Source organism: Aulonocara sp. 'chitande type north' Nkhata Bay, linkage group LG15, assembly GCF_057382095.1.
Source record: "Aulonocara sp. 'chitande type north' Nkhata Bay isolate Kocher_YH1m ecotype deep benthic linkage group LG15, A_spYH_male_GT1.1, whole genome shotgun sequence".
In the NCBI taxonomy this organism is placed as follows: Eukaryota; Metazoa; Chordata; class Actinopteri; order Cichliformes; family Cichlidae; genus Aulonocara; species Aulonocara sp. 'chitande type north' Nkhata Bay.
Genome location: NC_141358.1, coordinates 33,715,346 through 33,733,409, shown reverse-complemented (window position 1 = coordinate 33,733,409; position 18,064 = coordinate 33,715,346). Strand labels below are relative to the sequence as shown.

The 18,064-nt window shown below is 38.2% G+C and overlaps 1 protein-coding gene across 2 annotated transcripts; it reads right to left on the bottom strand.

Moving 5' to 3' along the window:
• Nucleotides 1-8,068: 8,068 nt before the first annotated feature.
• Nucleotides 8,069-17,473, bottom strand: LOC147313446 (uncharacterized). 2 transcript variants are annotated; one of them, XM_086262996.1, is made up of 8 exons: nt 17,130-17,473; nt 15,255-15,373; nt 14,984-15,172; nt 12,509-12,652; nt 11,415-12,416; nt 9,884-10,042; nt 9,327-9,422; nt 8,069-9,248 (listed from the first exon to the last, which is right to left on the bottom strand). In XM_086262996.1, exons 4-8 carry the CDS (start codon nt 12,509-12,511, stop codon nt 8,928-8,930), a joined length of 1,581 nt encoding a protein of 526 aa, XP_086119122.1. In that variant the 5' UTR covers nt 12,512-12,652; nt 14,984-15,172; nt 15,255-15,373; nt 17,130-17,473; the 3' UTR covers nt 8,069-8,927. The 2 variants fall into 2 exon arrangements, with proteins under 2 accessions (XP_086119122.1, XP_086119121.1); XM_086262995.1 differs by having other exon boundaries at nt 12,509-15,172.
• Between the last annotated feature and the right edge of the window lie 591 nt (nt 17,474-18,064).

The window sequence follows — 18,064 nt, the reverse complement described above, 5'->3', positions numbered from 1 at the left end:
AGATAAACGACAGATATGAATGTTTGAAAAAGTTATAGATGAAAAGATGAAAAATACTCAAAGGATAAATTCAATTGGTTTATTGTTTTATGAATAAGTTGAAAAAGAAAAAGTTAAACAAGTAAATAATGAAACAAGGTAAAATGAAGTAAGAACAAAACGTCAACAAGTAAATAATGAAACAAGGTAAAATGAAGTAAGAACAAAACGTTAACAAGTAAATAATGAAACAAGGTAAAATGAAGTAAGAACAAAACGTTAACAAGTAAATAATGAAACAAGGTAAAATGAAGTAAGAACAAAACGTTAAGTAAATAATGAAACAAGGTAAAATGAAGTAAGAACAAAACGTTAACAAGTAAATAATGAAACAAGGTAAAATGAAGTAAGAACAAAACGTTAAGTAAATAATGAAACAAGGTAAAATGAAGTAAGCACAAAAAGTTAAGTAAATAATGAAACAAGGTAAAATGAAGTAAGCACAAAAAGTTAAGTAAATAATGAAACAAGGTAGAGGAGAGAAAACCCCAACAATCCCCTCTGAGCACGCACTAGGCGACAGTGGGGAGGAAAAACTGCCTTTAAACGGGCAGAAACCTCCGGCAGAACCAGGCTCAGGAGGGGACAGTCAACTGCCGGGACTGGTTGGGGAGGTGAACAGAGGTGGAGCAAGACGAGGCTACACCTGCTGAGGAAGCAGTAGAGTTCCTCCTCCAGGGCCAGCGGAAGCGTTTGTTCTTCTTTTTCATGCAGTTTTCTACAAGAGCTTTTTTTTCCAGGATGAGGGTTCTCAACTCATCGATGGTTTCTTTGTTTTGTTTCTCAAGCTTCTTGCACGTTTTCTCCACCTCTTCCAACGTTGCTTGTTTTTCTTCAAGCTTTTCCCTGAGCTCTTTGGATGTTTCCTCCTGCATTATCTTGTCCTTGTGCATGTCTGCGTTTCTTTGTTGTACTTCTTTGTACATGTCTTGTAGCTCCTCATTTCTTTTGTGGATATCTTGGAGCGTACGCTGCAGGTCGTCATGTATGTTGTCTTGTTCTTGCTTTTGCGCCTGCATTTCAGTGTGTTTGCGCTTCAAGTTGTTGTATTCCAACAATATCCCCTTAGTGAGCTCGGAGTTGTTTCTCGCCATTTGCTCCATCCTTTTCTGCATGTGCGAGCATTGTTTGTCCAGTTTTTCTTTTTCCCCTTCTAGTTGCTTTTTCTCGTGAAGAAGGTCTTTATTTTGGCGCAGAGTATCATCCACCTTCTCTTTCAGCATTCTGTATTTTTCCTCCGTGACTTTGAGTTTGTGCTCCATGTCTCTTTGCTTTTTCTCCTGTTCTTCCTTCTGTTGGAGGATTTCTTCATTTTTTTTCACAGCTTCATCGAAGTTTGTTTGGAGCAGCCGATTCATTTGGTCCATATATTGGAGATCCCATTCTGTCTTCCCAACAGTAGCTTTGCTGTCTTTAAGCTGGTTGGACATCTCCTTTAGTTCCACGCTCTTTTGCTTGTTTTCCTTAATTAGGAAGACAATCTGCTCTCGGGCTTGTCCAAACTTGATTCCCCAACCCTCATTAATAATATTTATGTCGGGCTGGCGTTTTTGTCTTTCTTCCAGGTTCTTATTTTGCGCTTCCATCTGTCTACACTTCTCCTCCAGTTGAAGTTTCTCTTCTTCAATCTGTTGAATTTTATTCTGGAGATGGTAGTTTTCCTTCTTACTGTCATGTAATGCCCTTTGGACGGCTAAGAGGTCATTTGGGGAAATTGGCCGGCCACGACAGGAAGGAGAAGCGGCGTAATCTTTTTGCCTTGGTTGGTGTCTTGTTGGATACATGTTGAAGGTTGTACACGACAACTCTGAAAAGGTTTCCAAAAGTTTCTGTGGTGAACGTGTGAAGGCTGCAAACACAAATGCTGCGAAGACACGAACTAAAAAACTGCTGTGTGTCACCCCTGTTTAAGGAAAAACTTCAAAGGATCGTGTAGTGACATCATAACTCCGTGAGCCAATGAGATTGTCATGTGACATTTTGGAATGGGGATATTTTTTTTTAAACCGTTTTCAAATTTAACTTAATATTTGACTGTTTCTTAACTGACCTGTTTAGCTGATTAAGAAATGAATTGAAACGAGCATCACTAACGTTATATAACAGACAACAGAAAAAAAACAGGTTTTTTTCTAAGTAATAGAGGTATAATACATTTTTTTTTTTTAAATTTTAAATTATCCTACTTTTTATAAGAGGGAACATTATTTAAAGAATATGTATTTAATTGGAAAACTCTCTATTCGTCTAAAGGCTATAACAAGAAAGGTGAGCTTCCTGCTCAAAAATGAAATGACCAAAATAAATGGAGCATTTCTCTGCAATTACAAACTCTGTGTAAACAATCTTGGTTTCAAAATAAGGCTAATGCTGGTGAGATGTCATCACAGGTGTAAATATTACTGCAGATGTTACTATGTCAAAGTTTCACAACTGTCTTATGTTTATTTATGTAGGCAAGACCTACTTTTCACTTTTTTGCTTCGCTATATGTTCTTGAGTGTATTAGTTTGCCAGCAGCACGAACATGTACTAGTGTCAATAATAATAGTACAGTGGATTAGAAAACCTGCTCACAAGTTGAATAAACACCCAGGATTGTTTCATCATTTTCATTCAAAACCAATATTTGAGTCAAAATGAGAAAGTTGTTTGTGCTGTCTGATGAAGAAGAAGCAAAATAAAGTGCAGTTTTGATGTAGATGATGTTGTATACAAACTAGAAGAGGAAGATAGTAGGATCTCTGTATCATGCTTTGTCACTTTGTACCATGTAATTCTTTCTATTTCCACCAGGGGGTGTTTTCAGAGGTGGTAGGTGGTAAAAGAAGAGGTCAGCAGGAAGATGGCGAAGAGCGACCAAAGACCAAGAAAAAGAGGCAGTCAGGCAAAGATGAAGAGTATTATATCCCTTACAGACCTAAAGACTTTGACTCTGAGAGAGGGTGAGGCATTAAACTGTTGCATCTGTTTCTTTAAAAAATGTGAATGGCTTTGTGTTTTATGCTGTTTTGTCCTGTGTTATGCGTCGACAGGTTGAGTCTCGGTGGAGAGGGCAGTGCTTTTGAACAGCAGGCCTCTTCAGCTGTCCTTGATCTCATGGGAGATGAAGGCGATCGCCTTAACCAGCAGAAGAAAATGATGAAATGGTACAAATTTCCCTATGTTTGACTCAGTATCCACCAAATGGTCATTTCAAACTATAATTTAAAGTCTTTTTTCCCCCTTCTTTTTTTAGGGACCGTAAGAGGAAGCGTTTTGTGAGAGAAACGGGAAAAGAAGACCAGAAGAAGAAGATCAAAACAGACAGCGGTCAGGTTATCAGTAACAAGAAGAACAGGAAGAACTTGTATCCTTCCAACAAAAAGCTTCTCTGTGTGCTGCTCTCAATGACCCTCTTCTCTACTCCTATGACAATATTAAGCTGTACTGTGAAGATGTTGTATCACTTGACAACATGTCAGTTATGAGGAGTGAAGGAAAAAATACAAGATTGATGATACAGGATCTGGATCAGATGGAGAAACAGGCGGAGGAGGCAGGAAGCCAGCAAGAGGTAGGAAGGCATCAAAATGAATAGCACAAACATGTTAAATATAGACCATCAGCCACCATGTTTTAACTCAACTCTAAAGGTAAATACTTCAAGTCCCTCTTCCAGCCTTGCGAGCTATAACCTCCAACCTCTTTGTTGTGTCGTGCCTCTCCCAGGTCGTGGCCGTGGCCGACGAGGTCCAAACGTACAGAGCTCCGGTGACCACAAAGCACGCTCGGAGCTGAAAACAAAGGATCAGATCATGAAGCAGCGCAAGAAAAAGCAGAAGCACCAGTTCCTGCAGGGCGGGGGGATGAGGAAGCTCCGCTCCAAGAACAAAAAGTGGCTCGGAGAAGTTAAAAAGTCAGGTTTTGGAAGGGGTGGCCATAAGAAAGGCAAGCTGAGGAAGAAACTGTGAGGAGGACAGAGGGTTGATGGTGTGGAGGACATCACGAGGAACTGGGTGATAAGCGTCAGAATCATCTGAGAACATCACCAAAGATTTTCCTGGTGCTTTGTGTGACTGTAGATTAAGGAGAAAATCATTTGTGAATCTTTACACTGCAGAAATGCACGTCACTTCTTCCTTGATGGCCTGCTGAACTCTGCGTTTGCCACAGAGTTATGTTTAATTATGATCCACTAACCTGGATTTACTACTTGTAAGCATGTTGGCAGTCTAATAAAAGTGTTTTGGAGTACTGAAATATGTCTTATCAAAATGGTAAAATACAGATATTAAATATTGTGTGCTTAATTTGCAGTTAGTTTCAAAAATCGTCTCGCCCATCTTTTCTTAAAATAAGAGGTGCTCTATAAAAATGACATTAAATTCTGTAAACGTGCTCTATTTGCAATTATTTATCATTACTGTTGTCCAAGTGGTCTCATTTCAAAGTTGAAAGCGAGCATCGGAACGGGCAAGAAAGGCGACTTTTAATTGACTTTGAATGTGTTGTGGTTACTGATATCAGATGGGCTGGGTTGAGAAACTGGCTTAGAATTCCTCTTGCCTTCAGCATGGCCACGCCCCTCTGACTTCTGCAATCAACAAGGCATTTTTACCCAGGGAAATGTTTATTTCGCTTTTCAGTTTGGACTGTTCTCTGTAAATTCCTGAGAAAATTTGAGAAGATCAGGAGTGTCTGAAAAACGTAAAACAGCCCATCTGTCACCAACAGCAATGCTGCCTTCAAAGTCACTTAAATCACCCTTTTTTTTTTTCTGGCATGTGATTGGCTGATTAGATATTTGCATTCACAAGCAGCTGAATAGGTTAGTGCAGGGGTCAGCAACCTGCGGCTCTTTAGTCCTTTTAGTGCGGCTCTGCGTGGTTTGGGAAAATAAATTATTTTTTTAAGTAATTAGCTGAAGTGTATTTTATTTATGTTAGTTCTTTTTTAACTTGTAGTTCTAAATTGGAAGATTACTGTGATATTGAAATATAAATATAAAATTATATTCTATTAGTTTTTGAACGCTCAAAATAAGCGTCACACTTGCGGAAGCCGATATACCCGCCGAAACGCCGTGCATTTATCGAGACTTTCAACCCCAGGTAGGCTAATTATCAATCTTCGGATCCACATTATGTCAGCAGCTCCACCGTGAACTATGTTAAAAACAAACACCGCTCACGCCTCACAGATGACAGCTTACAGTCCTGCGTAAAGATGAAAGTGACTTCATACAGCTCCGATTTGCAGACGCTGTGCGCAGAGATTCAGGAGCAGAAGTCCCATTGTAAACATATCACGGCAGACCCAACGATGTTTCCATGAACACGCTTTACAGCTTCTCTTTATTGACCACTTTTCACACACGGTTGCTGTATGCATACAGCCGGTGTTAAAGCTCACAGCCCGACACATACCAACACAACAGCATAGAGAGCACAGACGTTAAGGCGCCGAGGCGTGATCGCGGGTGCCGCTCAGGTGCGTCCGCCTCCCCTGCAACTGCGCTGCAGACCACGCCCCGCCACACACATTAACCAGGTAAAATACATATTGTCAGGGTTCCTGGGTCGGTGACCCAGTGTTTTCAGTTTTGTTCATGTTCATATATATATATAGCATATAGTAAACAATGAATCTGTAAACGACAGCTGTTGACATTTTTTAAAAATGAATGAAAAAGCATATTTAAATAATCAACATACATGATTTAAATATAAACACACACGTGACAAGAGACAGAACGTGTAGAAGATATATGCAGAAAGAGCTTTCAGTGGTCAGCTGATAACATGATATCTAAAAAATACATAGCTCATTTTCCTGTCTGTTAGTTGGACATGCTAACCTGTTAACAAGCTCCTATATTCACCCATACAGTTTGTAGATCATTTTGCTAAAATAGGTAAAATCTCCACTCTTTCAGGGCACTAATAGGCTAAAGGCATATTACAAAAGGTCATTCATGTATTCACAGATTCTCTGTAGTTATTCTGCTGCTCATTCACCTGTAAAAACCACACCAATCATTATTTCAACAGCCTTTTTATTTTGGAACAAAAGCATTTGACGATATGACTTACAGGACGTTACCAAATTCATGAAGCTATATTTGTGAGTTTATTTATCAATATCAGTTTAATGTAAACAGACTGATGTAGTAATAGACAGTAAAATGTTGGTGCGTGTGTAATATATGAGCGTTTATGTTTCTCTACATGGGTAAAAGTACTCCATGTCGCCCTCTGGTGGTAGCAACCAACTATGAAAAGAATGGATGTTGGATCTTAACTAAATGATAAAAAGTTTTATTACTTTGTATTACTTTCTTTAGTTTGGTAAAATTTACAGTTTTAATCCCGTAAGAAAATAAATCACTATCATAGAGAGGGATATTAGTAATTCGTTTGTTAATAACACTTTGTTTGTGTTTGCTAATGTTTCGACAGGAAAATGGTTTTCTACAAAGTTGTTTCATGTACAGAGTAACACACACACACACACACACACACACACACACACACACACACACACACACACACACACACACGTATGACTTTGCCGGTTTCAGCTGAAACAATTTCAGTGTTTCAAACCATGTTCCAGGATTTTTCCTTCACCATTTATGAGGTTTCAAGAAGAAGATAAACGACAGATATGAATGTTTGAAAAAGTTATAGATGAAAAGATGAAAAATACTCAAAGGATAAATTCAATTGGTTTATTGTTTTATGAATAAGTTGAAAAAGAAAAAGTTAAACAAGTAAATAATGAAACAAGGTAAAATGAAGTAAGAACAAAACGTCAACAAGTAAATAATGAAACAAGGTAAAATGAAGTAAGAACAAAACGTTAACAAGTAAATAATGAAACAAGGTAAAATGAAGTAAGAACAAAACGTTAACAAGTAAATAATGAAACAAGGTAAAATGAAGTAAGAACAAAACGTTAAGTAAATAATGAAACAAGGTAAAATGAAGTAAGAACAAAACGTTAACAAGTAAATAATGAAACAAGGTAAAATGAAGTAAGAACAAAACGTTAAGTAAATAATGAAACAAGGTAAAATGAAGTAAGCACAAAAAGTTAAGTAAATAATGAAACAAGGTAAAATGAAGTAAGCACAAAAAGTTAAGTAAATAATGAAACAAGGTAGAGGAGAGAAAACCCCAACAATCCCCTCTGAGCACGCACTAGGCGACAGTGGGGAGGAAAAACTGCCTTTAAACGGGCAGAAACCTCCGGCAGAACCAGGCTCAGGAGGGGACAGTCAACTGCCGGGACTGGTTGGGGAGGTGAACAGAGGTGGAGCAAGACGAGGCTACACCTGCTGAGGAAGCAGTAGAGTTCCTCCTCCAGGGCCAGCGGAAGCGTTTGTTCTTCTTTTTCATGCAGTTTTCTACAAGAGCTTTTTTTTCCAGGATGAGGGTTCTCAACTCATCGATGGTTTCTTTGTTTTGTTTCTCAAGCTTCTTGCACGTTTTCTCCACCTCTTCCAACGTTGCTTGTTTTTCTTCAAGCTTTTCCCTGAGCTCTTTGGATGTTTCCTCCTGCATTATCTTGTCCTTGTGCATGTCTGCGTTTCTTTGTTGTACTTCTTTGTACATGTCTTGTAGCTCCTCATTTCTTTTGTGGATATCTTGGAGCGTACGCTGCAGGTCGTCACACTGTAAAAAAAAAAACGTTGCTAAAACTTAAAAACTCAAGGCAACCGACTGCATTTACGTTTTTAGGTTCTGATGGATAACTTATAATTTCAAGTTTAGGAGATAAGTTGCTTTAGCTAATGTTTTTGTGTTGACAAAATTAATAATTGTCCTTTTTCTCAACTCATATTTTATTGTTTTTGCAACGTATTTCCTAAAGTTTACACAAGGTATTAGTTTTAGTTTCGGCAACGTATTTCCTAAAGTTTACACAAGGTATTAGTTTTAGTTTCGGCAACGTATTTCCTAAAGTTTACACAAGGTATTAGTTTTAGTTTCGGCAACGTATTTCCTAAAGTTTACACAAGGTATTAGTTTTAGTTTCGGCAACGTATTTCCTAAAGTTTACACAAGGTATTAGTTTTAGTTTCGGCAACGTATTTCCTAAAGTTTACACAACATATTTTTTTTTGTTTTGCCAATCAATTTCCTAAAGTTTAGAAAAAGTATCTTTCATAGTTTTCATGAGGTGCTCCCTGTTGTACCAATGAATGTTTACACAGTTGATTTTCAAATAACTTTGTGTTCAAACACAACTGCACCACTGACAATGTTGACTTTTGAGATCAGCCATTTTTAACATACTGACAACATTCAGCCACAAATAAAGTCCTTCCAAAAACACAAAAAAAGTCAAATTTTTGTAACAAATGTTACTCATCCAATTTTAAAGGTGGTGTTGTCAGACAGAATATCAAACCTATCTTGATAGATAGTCACTAACAAACGGATTCAAAACATCAGATGGCAGGATGTGAACAACTTCTATCTGGTTTCCATACAGCAAACAACTTTCAAACAAATTTTTCCACCACTTGTCTTTTAATAGTAATCAACACTCCAATTTCCTGTGAAGTTCAGTATCGCGCCACATTTGTTATAAAACTAGTACAAATGTACCTAAAACCAGATTATAAAAATTGTTTAAAACAGCTCAAGTTAGAATAAAACCTTTCAACATTTTATAATAACATGTTATACATGAAATCTGCAATCAGTCATGCAAGCCACATTAAGTAAAGTTAGAACAGAAGACATTGATTCAGAACTTTCTGCACCTTAGTTTTCTTAAAGACAGAAATGAACTTTTTTCAGAGCAACTTGCCACGAAACCCAAAAACTGTAAATCAAAACAAATTGCCATTCTGTTTTACACAAGTTGTATTTGAGTTGAACATGTTGTCAAATAGGTTAGACTTTGGTTAAGAGCTTGGTTTTGAAGCTTCTTATCCTCTGGGAACAGGTAGATGTCAACTCCATAAAAATGTGTTGCACAGCTTCAAATGTGTACTTGAGTTCTTTGGGAAACTCCATGTTGAGCCCATAAAGTAGGCCAAACAAGTAGGCAAAGGCAGTGGGAAGGTCTGGCAGATCATCAAGAATAATGTCCTCTTCCAAAACAATGGCAGTGTTGACCACTGTGGACTGCGAGTTGGGTCCCACGTAGTCCTCCAGAACAGTGAGGATGCCCACCGTAACACCTCGGGTTGCCCTCTCAACTGGATCTGTATCCTATGCAAAATAAAAAACAACAGTACATATAAGTCTCTGAAAACCAAAACTGAAGATTGAGTAGATTTGCATACTCACCAGACATGTTAAGAAGAGTTTGGTCTCGTCGTCGCGAACAAATATCGGTAACCCTTCCAAACTGATGGTTCGTCGATGCTGGACTATGTTTGAGACCTAAAACAAGGAAATCAAATAAGACTCAGTCTCATTTATAAACCTACCATTTTGTTTTTAAAACACATTAAGTGTTGTTGCTCAAAATACAGCCTTAAGAAATAAGATGTTGAAATGAGTTATTACAGATTTTATTATTATTATTATTGGTCATGTTTTTGTCAGATTTTTTTTATTTATTTATTTTTTAAGTAATTTTGATGTGCAACAAATGTAGCACACTTATTACAACATTTATAACAAAAAGTGCCATGAGTGGGATGAGAGTTGAACTGTCTGTCATGACCTGCAATCTGCCAAACACAGCGCTGCTTGTTAGCTTATAATCCCATTCAGGACACACTTTTTGAAAACTAACAATTTTTACATCAATTTAGTAAATATTTAATAAAGTATCTTTCGTTACAGTGGGAACTTCAGGTTCCTCATAAACCAGACACAAATACATTTTTATATATTACCTGTTCATCAAACTTCTGCAACAGGGAATCCATGTCATTGCGGAAAGCAGCTTTTCTAATTCGATACAGCTTAATCAGCCGAAGTGAGTAAGTGTCGAGGGCAGTCAAGAAGGTCCCCATGAGATCCTTGGTGGTAATGCGTGAGAATTCCGCACAAATCTACAAAGCAACAAAAAAAATATAGAAGAAAACTTTTAAAGGTACATTATATAAAAATCACATTGTTTTCAAATTTGGTTAAAAGAGCTTAATTTCAAAACATTTAGTCTCGGTTGATCTATTGGTCAGGCCTTGATTGGATTTTTTTTTTCCTTTAGTGGTAGTGGTGGTACAAATTATAACTGACGTATTAAAAAAAAACAAAAAAAAAAAACCCAAGAAAAATCTGATCGGCAGATCTTACAGTAAGTCTATAGAATACCTAATCAAATGTTGATAAGACAAAATAATGGTTTCAATTGTTACAGGATTCATTGCAGAAAAGAAATAAATCAATAAATTGTATTTTAAATTCATTGAAAAAATTCCATTAATTTTATAGTTATGTAGGAATGAAGTAAGAATAACATCCTGTGGTCAAATTTGTATACTTTCATAACACGTAAGTGACTTTCTCAATCCTGTTCTGTGAGTTTCATGGCTGTTGCCTGCTAAGGGTCAGCACCAAAAGATTCTAGATGCCCAGTGAAGACACGTCATTGCGGCGACCGTGGTTCAGGGGGTTGGGAAGCTCATCTGTAACCGGAAGGATGCTGGTTCTATCCCCAGCTCTCTCTGTCCTGGTCGTTGTGTCCTTGGGCAAGACCCTTTACCCTACCGCTTACTGGTGTTGGCCAGAGGCGCGATATGGCAGCGTCACTTCTGTCAGTCTACCCCAGGGCAGCTGTGGCTACAACTGTGGTTTCCCTGCACCGATGTGTGAATGTGAGAGTGAGTGAGTAGTGGAATTGTAAAGCGCTTTGGGTGCCCAGAGAAGAGCGAAATAAAAGCAATCCGTTATTATACACAGCAAGTTGACAAGTAAATAGATTTCACTTCAATAGTTGTTGGTAATACCAAAATTAGCTTCATATTTTTAGAGCCAAGTATTTTTTTTATATTTTACCGCTAGCATTGTTAGCTCATCGCGAGCCTTCAACCTTTTCTACAAGATATTGGAGTGATACAAACAGATGCTTTTAAAGGTCCTATATCATGTAAAATCAACTTTTTGGAGCTTTTAAACACATTTTAATGTTATTTCCTTAGATTAAAAACCCTCCAGAGTGGTTTTTGGCTTAATTCAGGCATTTCTTAGTTGTCTCAGTGAATCCTTTCCCCATAACCTTGGCTCAGCTCTCTCTTGCAAAACGACTGACTCGTAACATTGGGATTAAAATTTCTTTCTAACAACTCCAAATGCCTTGAAATTTTTCTGGGTGAATAAATGAACGTTTTCCATTTTAGAAATAAGACCACACTGGGGAAAAAGGGAAGAAGAAAAAAAAAAAAAACGGAAGTTTTCCTTTAAATATTTAAGAGATTATCTTACCTGTTCTTTCAAGAAGAGAGCTGGCCATCTGAGCTGCATTTCCTTGACCAAGGGCTGCATCTCCACAACTTCTTTCCTCCTGAGAGAGAATGTGATGTCCATCTTTTGGGTGATGAGTGCCATGTTCTTATCCCTCTTCTTCATTTCATCTTCCAAAATGCATCTTTCATTTTCAAGAGACTCATCATTGTAGTTTTCTGGGCCATCAGGGATAAAGTTGACTTCACCTCGCTTTGGTTTCTTTAAGGAAAATCTATTTGAGCCACTGTCATCTTCTTCCCCTCTTCTTTTTCGATTGACTGCAACTTCACTACATCCAGCTTTACTTAGCTTGGAACGGTAGTTGCCAAGCTTGAACTTAATGCTTGTTGCCCAACCATCATATCCTGTGCCATTGCCAGGCTCTTTGAGGCAGGGATGTTTGGAAACTAGCTCCTGTGCAACAGATGTTATTTCATTCTTGTCAGGGTACGCTTTGATTGCAAACATTTCTTGTGCCAACTTGTCTAGAATTTCCATCTTGATGTCTCTTGTTACACTTAAATTTGCCCCTGCTTTCTCATATACCTCATTGCCCTTGCGAAGTTTTAACGCTACATCATAGGAAAAGGTTGGGATAGGAAATGGATTTGGCCACTGTGAAGTGCTACGCATGTAGGTCTTTGTGGATGAGGATGGGCTGAAAGAAGATGCTGAACTCACACTGGCTGTATCAATAGATGAGATAGCGCTATGATCAGATGGAGTCTGTGGTGGCGAGGCTGATGCATTTTCCTCCCAAATGAGGTGCAACACTGCCCGTCCAGCAGGTAGCTCCTTAATATCCATCAGGTTGCAAAGTGCGTTCCCAAAATCTGGGTCTTCATATTGTATTGCAAAGTCACCTTCAAGTCCAAGCTTTGCTTGTAGTTCATCTTGAAGCTGCTTCACAGATTCTGGAACAGTGGACAGTTGGATTTTTCTGATAAGTTTTGGACTGACGTGGACTCGCAGTAACAGGGCCTGTGAAGACAAACCAAAAAAAAAGGGCGCAATTCTAAATAATTGACAAATTCAAAGTAATCAACTGAAAACTATTTATGAATAATACATACCATCACTTTCAATGCAGGAGGCACGTAACAGGTGTCACCATCAGTTGTCCATCTACGCAGTATTCAGCTAAAGGGTGGTAATCATTCAAATCTTCTGGGTCAAGTATTTCCAGATCTTTGTAGCTGCTGTCAAGCCGATATGATCTGTAGTGTTCCATAAACCAAGAGGAGAGCTTTGTAGCAACAAATGACACTTTCCCAGAGTCTACCAAAATGTTCAGTATCTTGTAGAATTCAGGTAGTCCACTCAGTTGTCCTGATGAAATGATCATGCCTTTAACATACTGGGTCCCATACAGATAAACACATTTAGCAAATGACACAGCTTTTACCTGTGGATATTTCAGTTTCAAGCACTTCTGAAGATTTTCATTCAAGAAACAGATGTCAACTGTGTCAATATTATCAACATGCAGACTTGGTTTAAAAAGACTGTGACCATCTAACAAGTATGCCATCATTTGTTGATGCTTTGAAGAAAGTGTTAGTAGTATATTCTTAAAACATTGGACATCATGCACAGTTTTCTTGAAAAAGTTGTGCTTAGATTCAAATCGAATAGTCCACAAATCAACTAAGGGACCAAAACAACGCACAAGATGACTATAATGTTCAATATAGTGGTGTTTTGGCTTCAAATTAAAATCAGGAAAAGTCTCTATCAGTAATCGTCGATGATCCAATATTTTGGTGTCCAAGTATGACAATATTTCTTCTGATAGAGTTGTCGAGACAACAATTTCAACAAGCTCCTTAAGGTCCATCAATACTTCCCATGATGGCTCATGTTCTGGTATACGGGTCCCAATGATAAAAGGCAGCAAACGCAAAAGTGTCCAGTTTTCATGTCCATTGCCACTCACTCTTCCTGTTCCAAAACTGGCTTTTGTAATTTGTTGTGGCTTGTTGAGATTATCAGAGAATTTATATGGAAATGATTTTATACGTTTGTTTAATCCTTCAAATGTAATAAAACCCTTTCTGATTAAATCTTGAAGACACAAACACAATTCCACAGGGACAACACCTTCAAAGAAATCATGTAATATATCTGGAGGAAATCCAGTGACTGGATGAAAATAGGACAACGCACTTAAGGCACAGGAACCTTTGACACCACACACACTTTGTCTTTGACCATCCTCAAGCTCTTCTAGAAAAATGTTATGCTGTTCCACAGTTCTTAATGGAAATTCTGTAGGATCAAGAGCTGCAATCTGATGTTTATCAATACTACAAAATCGACAAAATTTGTCGACATTAAAGGACTCCAAAAAGCCTGCAAGGCTGTGAGCCCCAAGGTTATCTGCACAGACACAAAATACAGTTCCCTTTAAAAAACTATTTAAAGATTCAACATACACCCCTGTGCTTTCAAGACATTTTAAATCCTCAATGAGTGGATAAAGAAAAGCATCATACCCAAACTGTTTAACGTCTACACTTTTACCAAGAAGAGCAAGCTGTATTGAGTGTAATGTAGAACGAAACCTTGCAGATAAGTTGAGTACAACCCAATAGACAGCAGTTATTTTATGAATTTTTCGAGATGTTCCTAAAGGGTTGCATATTTCAAAGTCGTCAATATACAAAGCTAAACTAATGCAAGTATCTTGCAATCCTAAAAGCTTGTTGTTTTTGAAATACTGCCCATCTCTAAATGATCTGTAACCTTCACTAATTTCTTTATCAAATGCTAACTTTTCAAAGAAACTTTTCTCTTTCAATAAGTTCTCCAAGACCTGGTTTACTGAGACATAAACAAATGTATTTCTAGTTCTCGCTTTGTAGATGTACTCTGTAGGCTCAATTACATGAAAATTATTCTTGAAATAAATATTTCTCTTGTAATCAGTAGATAATGCACCTTTTGGTTCTGTTGAGATAATTAATGGGTTGGTTTTGAAAAGTGCATCATTTATATTTTTAATTACATCATCATCTGCCTCAATGTTCTGTTCAGCAAGCACCTGTTTGATTCTTTGAAATGAATGAACCTGAGAAAATTTTAAAATGTCACTAATTTCCTCAATAATTCTCTGCAAAGCACTTTTAGAAACATGTAACAATGTTTGCATGCATAGAAAAAGTCTAGCTATTTTATGTTCAAGACATTGGTAATCTACAAACTCATTGTCCTCTTTATCACTTGATGCTACACCTGAACCACTTGGTAATGTCTCTGGCTCCTGAGAGGTATTTAAGGATTTATCAGGGGAGCTACTTTCACTAGGACATGCATTTGCATGAGAAATCAGTCTAATACAGTTTTTTATATCTTTTGAGTTTTTGTGCTTTCTGCTTGTGTGTGACGTAAAGGTTGTTAAATTGTTGGTAGCATAGTCACATTTTTGGAAAGGACAGGATACAGTCTGATTTTTTTTTAAGTGCCTTAAAATATGTGAAATAAATGTATGCTGTGAGCAGTTTTCCTTAAATTCACAAAAATCACAAAAAAATGTTGAGATCTCCTGCCTTTTCTTAGCCCTGTTGTGTGATCTGCTGAGGTGAGACTTCAATGCCCCTCGTGTCCTGAACGAACAGACGCAGTCACTGTAAACACAGGGCAAATGAAATCCTCTTCTATGTCGTAACTGGTGATGTCTTAAGAGTACTTCTTGGCTTGAACAGACAAAAGAGCAGAACTGGCACTGCATACAAAAGCTATAATGAGAAGAGAGGAGAGGACAGTGTCAACAATTCAAAAGAAACCTGAATTAATCTCAAATTACCAAAGTTACATTACCTGATAATGCGTTTGGGGCGGGGGGCAGGCACTCCTGTTCTGATTCCTCTCCTTACCAACTCCTCATCAGTCCCTCATAAATCAGGACAAGCAGTGGTCTGGAGTTGGCTTTTAATTCTCTAAATAAATAAAAATAGCAATTAGTTTTAAAATAAAATACCAGCTTCCTGACAATACTTAAGAATTTTTTTCTCCTGTCCTAATTTTTTTGGCTCACTAAAGTGAGCTGATTCTGCCTTGTAAAATGCCATGTGAAACACAGTAAAACAAATAATTTACAAAACATACATTACATCAAATGTTTAATTTATTTAATTTATTATTAACAAATTGTATTCTACATGGAATGCACCAACAGTATACTGGGATGTATTATGTAAGCCAAGGATAATTTTGTGTGATTGGTTTTACAACTTAGAATGACAAACATTGGATTGAGAGTATGAGTGGGATAAAACTCCTGAAGCATCTGTTTAAATTATCAGTGCATTTATTAATGGTGCTCCATAAATAAACCAAAACAATGTTGTTTTGCGCATAACAAAAAGCTCACAATTGTGCAGTCAAAATGTAAAATAAAAGATGCTGAGCATAATAACAAAGACAGATTTTGCAGCTGCTCTGTTTCCAAGTTCTACTGCGCAACTGACAGCCTGGAGTTTGAAATCCTCTTTGTAACCGTGTCTCTTACAGGCGCCATTTATGGTCCTTACACGCATAATATGGTAATATTACGTTGAAGCAGAGTACGTATCACTCTGCGAGGCTCCTCGGTAGCCGTAATGCTCCAACAATCCATCAAGCAGTGCAGCTTCATAGCTTACCAAAGTCGTACCAAAACATTTTTTGACATATTTTTTTAAGCTGTGTACCACATAAAATTGGTTCGAGGTCAGTAAGCACAACCAGAATTCATACATAAGGCAGACTGTCGATTTTTGAGATGAAAGGATTTTAGGCCGTGCGTCAACGCGTTAGCCCGGTTAGCTCACTAACGCCACCCAGCCCCACGCACGGGGTGATCCGCGGTAACTAGTTAACGGAGATTTGCCCCGTTAATGCAGTTATGGCATTAACTTTACGCTGACAGTACTAAAATAGTAATCTTCAAATGTTTTCTTTTTACCGACCAGCTCCTCTTTGATAGCTGCCGTGTCCATCTTGTCGTTGCCTGCAGGTGAAGCGATGGGGGAGGGGGAGTTGTGTTCAGTGAAGGAGAGAGGCGGAGTAACACAGTGTAGAGACAAAAGTGGACGAAAGAGAGGCAAACTTGCGGCTCCACGAGTATAATGATAATGTAGACTATATCGATATAAACTATATTGTCACATCTCATATTTCATTTAGTTCATTTAGTGGAGCTCGCTGGCCATGAGGACTCCACCACCCCGTTCACACAGAAACTAAAGCACACATTTTATTGGCTAGATGTGATTCGAACAAATTAAACGACATGGCAGCAGGCGCCCCCGAACTTTATTTTATTTTATTTAAATAGCGGCGGGGGGTTGCTGCCGTTGGTCATGAGTGAGCCAGCCTATTTTGTTTCGTTCGGTGGTATGGCGGCCACAGACTGCACTTCATGAAATACGCATAGGGGGTGTCGCGGAGGCTTGTCAGATATGAGCGCGCCTCTTTAGTAGCGAAGTTTGTCGGATTTTCATTGTTTTGTGACATGGCACGTAGTTTGTGACATGGAATCTTAAATGATATAGTAAACACATACCCATAAGCCACAAGGCTTCTTAGCCAAGAAAGTAATGCTATGCTAAGTTTCGGAAAAATACGAAGAACTTCAGTTGTGATATTTCTAACAGACAAATTGAGACTGTTCAAACATATACTGTCTGATATAATAAAAGAAACATTACTTGCCTTTAGAAACTTGAGATGAACAGCTCCTAGCCTCACGTTCTCATTAAGGCAGACGGGCAGGTGGCTTTCAGTCCTTGCAAAAGCGCAAAGTAGACCCCGTAGCATCCAAAAATATGAGATGCGCATGCGTACTCAGGCACAGAAAGGCGCCAACAGCTTCAACTCATGTAAAACTTGAATTCATTCATTTTGCCAGCAATAAATTTCATCTGAGACCAACTTTTGCTCCAAAACGTTAAATGATTAGTTGAAACCCTTAATGTATTTGAGTTTATGGGCCAACTGAACTTTTATTGTTGAATTGTGAAAGAAATGACTGTAAGCTCAACAACTGCAAGTTTGATTTTTTACAGTGATGTATGTTGTCTTGTTCTTGCTTTTGCGCCTGCATTTCAGTGTGTTTGCGCTTCAAGTTGTTGTATTCCAACAATATCCCCTTAGTGAGCTCGGAGTTGTTTCTCGCCATTTGCTCCATCCTTTTCTGCATGTGCGAGCATTGTTTGTCCAGTTTTTCTTTTTCCCCTTCTAGTTGCTTTTTCTCGTGAAGAAGGTCTTTATTTTGGCGCAGAGTATCATCCACCTTCTCTTTCAGCATTCTGTATTTTTCCTCCGTGACTTTGAGTTTGTGCTCCATGTCTCTTTGCTTTTTCTCCTGTTCTTCCTTCTGTTGGAGGATTTCTTCATTTTTTTTCACAGCTTCATCGAAGTTTGTTTGGAGCAGCCGATTCATTTGGTCCATATATTGGAGATCCCATTCTGTCTTCCCAACAGTAGCTTTGCTGTCTTTAAGCTGGTTGGACATCTCCTTTAGTTCCACGCTCTTTTGCTTGTTTTCCTTAATTAGGAAGACAATCTGCTCTCGGGCTTGTCCAAACTTGATTCCCCAACCCTCATTAATAATATTTATGTCGGGCTGGCGTTTTTGTCTTTCTTCC

Bases quoted from the DNA above. Each gene is read 5' to 3' on its own strand.
- LOC147313446 (XM_086262995.1), bottom strand. The intron at 10,043-11,414 runs GTAAGATAATCT...GTTGCTTTGTAG, and splicing joins CTCTCTTCTTGAAAGAACAG to ATTTGTGCGGAATTCTCACG. The intron at 9,249-9,326 runs GTGAGTATGCAA...TATTTTGCATAG, and splicing joins AACTCTTCTTAACATGTCTG to GATACAGATCCAGTTGAGAG.